We start from the raw sequence: 7,915 nt of genomic DNA, 5'->3' as shown, positions 1-7,915 counted from the left end.
AATGAAACTTCAAAGAATTATACTATGTGTAAACGGCTTCATTATCTTAAATGTGCTGCTTTCATGATTTTATCTGTTTTCTATGTTTATCCGATTGTTTGCACAAAACCCTTCTTCTTGACCACAACATGTTACTTGTTCCAAAAATTAAAGTGCAATATCTCCCTTCATTATCATAAAAACTTTCATGCAAAATAACAAAGATCGCGTGTCATGCAAAATAACAAAGATCGCGTGTCAGGCCATACATCAGGTACTACTACAAGGAGTCAGAAAGATAAAGTCAAATTCGTTTTATTTACCGTATTTTTTATTTTCTGTTCCCTTTATTTATTGCTTTCTATTTTTTAGTTTTTATCTTGTTCAAATGTTAGCATTATTGTTATGTCGATTCTTTGGAAGAAATTACTTCAGAAGGAACAAAAATTTATTCATATTCCTTTCTAAAACCATAACAATTCACAAATTACAAAATCCCTTACATTAATCATTAACTCAACATGTAAAAAATACTTTGGGTTCTATTTTGAGATATAGGACATACATTATCTTCTGTACCATTTCAGAAAAAAAAAAACGTCATCGAAACGATAAAGTTTCAGCTTTCAGTCAAACCATCAAAAACGAAAAATTTGAAGGTTGTACAATACCCCGGCATTGATTCGCCAGAACGAAATTTGGCGACAGGTGATACAGCTATATAGGGATAAAATCAATAAAATCGATAAAATAATTCAAGAATAATCTTTACCAAAGAAATTATTGTGTACACGTTCTCACCATGCGAAGGTCATTCATATCTCTTTAGTAAGCAAGAGGATGCATTACGAAAAACGTTCTTTGTTCTTTAAAATTCTGGCCTTCTTTTTTGGCCAGGTTGTTTTAAATAAAGCTACACAGCCTGCCTACGTATCATTTGGTAAGTGAGTTCTTCTTAAGAAGCATGCATTTTCTCCTAATGATGGATAACAACGAAATCTTCAGTATTATGTAAACGAAATTTTCGTAGCAAATTAGTCAGAGATCCCTTAAGAATCGCTCTTCTGTTTACAGGTAGGTTATACATTACAAAGCTTTTTCTTCAATTATATTTGGAAAGGTTTAATAAACTTGATGTAAATCCTTATCAAACTTGCAAGTAATTAACAGGCGTTAGACAACCATTTAATTACATGCACAGGTAAAATAAACTTCGATTTGACGCTGGGTGGACATGAAATGGAGGAATGTGGACTGGACCGCAACAAGTAGCGTCATGGCTTCTCTCATATCGTGGCTCAGGGGTGATTCAAATTTCTTGGAATTATCAACGTCGTGATGTTTGAAGTCCAAGCAGTAATCGAAAGCTAAAACGAAACGTTTTCACGAAAGACATATTATTTCATCGCTTTGACCTCTGCTGTAATATTTGGACCTATGGGGACTCCTTTACGTGGCTCTGAACCGTCATATGTGTTCAGTGAAAACAATATGAGTCGCTAAAAATTAACCATCGTTGAGCCCATTAAATTTATAGTTTTGTCGCTACAACTAACAACAATCTTTCTGTATTTGTCAGAACCTCCGTCGATTGAAACTGCCTACAACACAAGCTCCTCATCCATTCTTGTTGGCTGGAGAAACAATCAGTCTTCAAGCAACCATATTTCAGGATACAGAGTAAGCTACTGGGAAGGCAACTCGTCTCTAAGTATCCATATAGTTCTCTGCCCTGAGTGGAATTTATCAACAATTTTAACGAATTTGAAACCGTTTACGAATTACTGTTTAGAACTTTCCTCGTTCACAAATACCACCGCTAGCAACAGAAGCCAATGTCAGTACGTGACTACAGATGAAGCAGGTGCGTTTTTGCCTCAGGGATCGGTCATTATTTATTCATAAAAAAGTAGACCTGATCTTCACCTAAGGCTCTGTAATATTCTTAAGATTCTCTCCTCATTAACCCATTCACTCCCACAAGTGACCAAGACAGAATTTCTCCTTACAATATCAATACAATATCAAGCAGGCAAGTGATGAGAATAGAGAAGAATATCAATCATGGGATTATTGATTGATCCAATACCAAATTCTCTGATCTAACATCATAAGAATTGTATGACAGATAGTAAGGAGAATTACTAATCAGATCTTGAGAGTGAAAGGGTTGACAGTTAATTGGCAGTCAATTTTTACAGTCCCCGCTTTATGCTCTGTTGGCGACAACCGATTCCACCTCCGTTCCCTCTGATACCCAAAAACCCCCCACCCCCCCCCCCCCCCCCCCCCCCCCCCCATCAATGAAGACCGGTCCGTTATCCCTTAACACACAGTCGCAGCTGGATTTCCAGGATAGGGCGAAGGCCACAATCATGCCCCATTGGCATTATGGGGTACGCTAGGTTCAATTTGTTACGGATAAAAAAAAAAAATTTTGTTGTTTTTCTATATACATCGTGCGAACAATAAGACCTGTGACCTTGACGTAATTAACACGATATCTGATAGGTTCTCAAAGTAAAATACACAAAAGAGTGATACGTAAAACTTAGGTTGCTGTATTCACATATACATATGTCTGCGGGGCCAATGAAATGATAATAATAATGACGAAAAAAATGGTGTTGAAAAAGAATCAAGGAAAAAATAGCAAATTTTCTCCCTTCCTTAATATTTTTCTTTGCATATAAAGGCCTGATAAAGGGGCTTAGAAGTTTTTGTTTTCTCTTCCTAACTCTCTCGTACGGATAATATTTTTCAGCTCCAAACGCCTCACCTCAAAATTTGACTGCTCGCTGGATAAACCTTACAAGTATTCGAGTCACATGGGATCCATTACCCCTGATAAATAGGCGAGGAATTATATTGGGATACAGAGTATTTTACAAGAAAGTGACGAATACAAAACGAAAGAAAAGAAGTTCGGACAGTTCTGATAAAGAAACCACTGTCAACGCACTGATGAAGGACTTGGTGGGACTCGAAAAGTCCGCAAATTACTGTGTGTGGGTTGAAGCTTACAACAGTAAGGGAAGCGGCAATAAAACATCCCACATCTGTGTAAACGCAAGTGAAGACGGTATGCAAATAATACTTCTCTTTCGTTGAAGAGTTTGGATTTAAAAAAAGTTAAGTATTTGCCATCTTTTCGTTTGGAATAAAATGAACTACTTAGGCTTCCGTTTGTCGATTAATTCGCCCTGGAAAGGTACGTAGTTCGATCAACACTAGTCCCTATCGAAATAAGGTTTTGTACTTTTTGTTAGTGCTTGTCAGCAGAGGTTCCGACGATAGCGCAAATGAACATTGCAAGTGAATTAACATGAAAAAGTTCTCAGTTCAAGTGATTTTTGATTAAAAAGGTGTCTCACTAATTCCTAGGTACAATTTCTGTTCATAGAATTTCTTTAATTGAAGTGAGCTTCTTCGTCATTTTTTCCGGAAATAAAATGATTACTAGAAGTCTACACTAAGTCAAATTAAGGCCTCTGAAACTAACTAATGCACTGAACACTTACACAAACTAACGTGTTTTATTAACCGGATCCTTTTCATTATTTTAGTTCCAAGTGGAGCTCCTAAACTCGAGGCTGAGAAGTTTTTTAGTCCAAACGCCATCAAGCTCACGTGGCAATTATCAACAGAAGACCTATATCGAGGGATTATAATAAAATACAAGATAAACGTCACACAAACAAGAAATGCTAACAAACCACCCGCAGATCCATGGAATAAATTGATCGACATCAGTGATTCATCAGAAACGTCGTTCATTCTTGGTAACCTCTCATTGTTTTCTACCTATGGGGCTCAAATTTCGGAATGTACTATAGCAGGATGTGGAAACTATAGCAATACAGTATTTGCTGGTGAGCACGACGTTTTCTGTGGATACTTGTACCAGAACTTAAAAGAAATTTATCAATGGAGAGGCACACTTACGATAAAATGGTTGAATATGAATATACTAAAGACCCATGTGGTCTCATTCGACCACGCAATGTTCGTTAGAGTCCTGAGAACGTAAGACAAAGCTGCATTACTTGAGGGAAGCAGGCTTAGAACACCCATGTAAGGAGAATTTTACCAGACATAAAGCACATATTTCAAACAAGATTATTTAAAAAAGTAAATGCTCAGCCATTGCTGATCACCGAGGCAAAAAATCTTGGACCCAGTTGTTAAAATAGCGGATAAAACTATTCAATAAAAATATCGCTCTCCAGCGGATAAGTGTCACCACAAGATAGTGCACTGAACACTGAAGATAGATTTACCCAATGAATAGCGTCATCCACCCTTTAAACCACTGTGGCCTGGTCGGTAAAGTAATCTAGAGTTCAGATATGAACCCTGTAGGGTAAAAGTAACAAAGTAAGATTATGATCAGATTCTTATTTTTTTTTTAACTATCAGTCGAATTTATCTGCAGAAACCTGTCGCTGTCCAAAGTATCTCTCTGCCTCCAAAAGCCAGTCATCCTTGGACCAAGGAGGAAATGATTCAAAGAGTATAGCAGACATTATCGCCAACACAGTAACAAAATCATGCGGGTACTGTCAAGAACACAATGAAACTGCGCTGGTATTTTCCAACAAGACTGATGAAGAATCTAATCTTCAATTTCCAGTCACAAGGACTGGTGCAAGAGGAAGTGAATTCAGCAAGTTTATTTCTGTATTAGAGGTGCCTGGGGTGTTAGTTGTGAAGAGGCAGGACAATGGTTCTTCTCGTTTCTACGAAGAAATTATGACTGGTTCCGTGTTTGATATCTGGCCAGTCTTTGCTGTGTCGCTATTGACTGTTTATTCAGCAGGTGTACTCGCTTGGTTTTTGGTGAGCATGTAACGGTTTTACTATGATATATTTATATATGTTTATATATTACGTGCTGTCTTTTTTATAGTAACCAAGAAATGGGGTCGACATTTGAAGTGATGATGTCTGCATCGAAATAATTGAAGTCTAAGTTCCTTTTTTCGCTGTCACATTCTCCAACAAGATAGGTTATCACCAGCCATATTTGAGCATTAATAGGAAAGTTTGTGCGTCATACCTGTGCAATTGGACAGTACATGTCATGTGCGCATGCTGTTGTCGGGCATTTCGCTGAGTTAACTGGTTTTAAAAACGTGCAGTTGCTGGCTGAATTGTCTCTCAAATTTTGTCATTATTGATAAAATCACATCGCATCATTCAAACAAATCGAGCTCCTGCTTCGTGGTCGTCTGATTTTGTTAATCACTCTTACGATTAAAGATCGAATTCGACTCCTCTAGTTTTATTATTATCATTTACTCATGGAACGAGCCTCTAAAAGCCATTTGTCTTTTTGATAGATGGAAATTCTTATTTCATTGTCTTTTGATTTTAGGATAGGGAGGAACAATCCTCATCTTTTGTCGCGGGAGTGTACGAAGGATTCTGGTGGTCATTCATCACCATGACAACAGTAGGGTAAGGACGTCATCGATCTGACGTAAGAGCTTGATGACATAATAGATTAAATCCAGTAGAAGTTATGTCCAGGATATATGGGTTGATTGATGGATTAATAAACAGGAACTGCATCAATATATTTTTTTTCATCAATGTAGTTATGGCGATCGTTGTCCAAAGTCTAAACCAGCAAGAGCGTTTGCAATTGTCTGGTTACTTATCAGTATAGTTCTACTCTCATTCATCATGGCCGCCATGTCATCCACTTTAACTGCTACAGTGGTTCGGTCACAGAAAAAGGACTTCAACATCAATCGAAACAGCAAGGCGAGTTCTTTCTCTTAAAGTCATGGTGCTGAATTGGACTAGACTTAACCCTTTTACTTCCACGAGTGACCAAAACAGCATTTCTCCTCAAATTATCAACACAATATAAAGCAGACAAGTGATGAGAATTAAAAAAAATATCAAATAGGGAATTATTAGTTGATCAAATACCAAGTTCTCCTGACTAACATCATAAGAATTGTATGACAGACGTTAAGGAGAATTATTGATGAGATTTTGGTGAAAGGATTAAGCGCGAACATATTTATCGACTTAGTTTGCGGTCAGCAATGGATTAATGGGTTTTCTAATGCAACGTTCAAATGGGTTGCAATTCATAACAGTTCATACAAAAAGCATACGAAAAATAAAAGTTTCTCGGAATATCTGTCCTCTCAGAAAGGTATTCTGTCGTTTCCAGGCAAAACACCAGTCAATTTATTGTATCTTAGTCGGAAGGAGTGCTTTTTCATCACTTTTCTTGAAAATATCGTTGACATGATATTTTTGATACTAAGAAATTTATTGTAAGCATAACGTGTTGACAGTTTTCTTCCTTTTCCTAAACAGGCAGCAGCGGTAGCTAATTCTCCAGAGTATAAATTGGCTGTGGGATCACTCAGTGCCAAGTTGAAGCTCAGTAGGTGCCTCTCGTTCTCCTCCTACACCTCAGTCAACCACACCCACACCCACACCCACACCCACACCCACCTTCTCTTCCTCAGGGTTAACCCCAATCACGACTTTTCTTTGCTGAGCAGCTGACAATCGTAATAAGGCCACACTAGTAACATATGTTATCTACTCGCTCATTAGGCTCAGGCTGCTGTTATTTTGAGACTTGTTAGAAAAGGACCACTCATAATTTATCGGCTAGGAAGGGGGGTTGCTCTTTTTTGTATCTTTATATTATCGCCTCTACCCAGTCAAAATGTCGTCAATGACTCATACTCCTCTATTCATGTCTTTCCTGTTTAATTTTAGCCACAAATTACTCATCAGTAGAGAGACTCATCAGAGCACTCAAGGAGGGCGAAGTTGACTATATTCTTGTTGACATGTATCTTCCTGTTAAACGCAAAGATCTCTTCAATGGCTCTTGGTTCGAAATTGCAGCGCTGTACAAGGCAGAAATAAGTCACGGGATTCTTCTTCGGGGTGACGCCCTAAAACTCGCGTCTGCGTTGGAAGAGATGATAGCATACGATAACGTGCAGACTAATTTTCTAAAAAACAGCAACGATGACAAGGTATGATAAGCTATTTTATCAGAGTAATTTATGAGTTTGTATTCTAACAGCAACAAAGAACTACATGATGGGCGTGAATAGACGGAAGGCTCTGGTGGTGTGGTGTGACATAAATTTCTACGGCTCACACACTTCTCTTGTTAAATATATAAAAGGTATGACATAAGTCACTTAAATGCATATTCTCCATTAAAAAAACAGCTTTTTTTCTAACAGGGAGCAGCTGAGTCGACATCCAACGAGTATCTGTTCTTCGATCCGGCCAGTCCATTTTACAAGCAAATCATATTCGCGGGCCTGGGTATCCTGTGCATCTTCACAGTTTGTGGGCTGGTTTATCAAATGGTGTACACCATAAACAGAAAATGCCAGACGAGTACGTACCAGAATTTTCTTACTTTTCCTACGAGCATTGAATAATTCACCCTCTCACTCCAATCTGTGTCAAAGACATACTTTTCCCTTACAATATCGATACATTATCGATACAATATCGATACAATATCAAGAAGACAAGTTGATTCTCCCCTATGTTCTTTCAATTTTTGAATACCTTAGTGTAAAAACAAATAGAGAAACTCCTTTAAATCAGTTTTGCTGACATTTTAGGTGAACAGGAGACAGAGAGGGATGAAATCCAAAGGGAACTACAAAACTTGGTCGATGAATTTTACCGCTCTCTTCGTCAGAAGTATGAAAGACTCAAGAATATGCACAAAAAGGAATTACTTAAAGTGGCTCGTCAGGCTAGAAATGAACTCGAAGCATGCGCAGAAAAACGAAATGAGGCTATGGTCCCATGACCAAGTTTCGCTCCAACAGCCACTTTCTACTAATGTGAGCTTGAATATTCGCTTTAAACTTTATTTCTTAATCAAGACAACTTAACACTAAAAAGAGCATCAAATGCATGTACA

At 37.8% G+C, this 7,915-nt stretch overlaps 1 protein-coding gene across 1 annotated transcript; it reads left to right on the top strand.

Moving 5' to 3' along the window:
- Window positions 1–803: 803 nt before the first annotated feature.
- LOC131791542 (uncharacterized) lies at window positions 804–7,835 on the top strand. Its single transcript, XM_059108888.2, has 11 exons — window positions 804–919; window positions 1,559–1,843; window positions 2,744–3,061; window positions 3,546–3,851; window positions 4,415–4,818; window positions 5,357–5,439; window positions 5,580–5,748; window positions 6,319–6,388; window positions 6,733–6,998; window positions 7,215–7,374; window positions 7,608–7,835. The coding sequence occupies exons 1-11, from the start codon at window positions 820–822 to the stop codon at window positions 7,799–7,801; spliced, it is 2,355 nt and encodes a 784-aa protein (XP_058964871.2). The 5' UTR covers window positions 804–819; the 3' UTR covers window positions 7,802–7,835.
- Window positions 7,836–7,915: the final 80 nt, after the last annotated feature.

The sequence above is a fragment of the Pocillopora verrucosa genome, chromosome 12 (assembly GCF_036669915.1).
Source record: "Pocillopora verrucosa isolate sample1 chromosome 12, ASM3666991v2, whole genome shotgun sequence".
Lineage (NCBI taxonomy): Eukaryota > Metazoa > Cnidaria > Anthozoa > Scleractinia > Pocilloporidae > Pocillopora > Pocillopora verrucosa.
Note: the sequence above shows the minus strand (reverse complement) of the source record. Positions and strands in the feature narration are given on the sequence as shown.

What these genes read in the sequence shown, in the direction of transcription:
- LOC131791542 (XM_059108888.2), top strand. Translation starts at nt 820, where the DNA reads ATGCATTACGAAAAACGTTCTTTGTTCTTTAAAATTCTGGCCTTCTTT. An exon ending in CAGTGCCAAGTTGAAGCTCA is followed by an intron (nt 6,389 to 6,732) that starts GTAGGTGCCTCT and finishes GTTTAATTTTAG; the next exon opens with CCACAAATTACTCATCAGTA. An exon ending in AAAACAGCAACGATGACAAG is followed by an intron (nt 6,999 to 7,214) that starts GTATGATAAGCT and finishes TTTTTCTAACAG; the next exon opens with GGAGCAGCTGAGTCGACATC.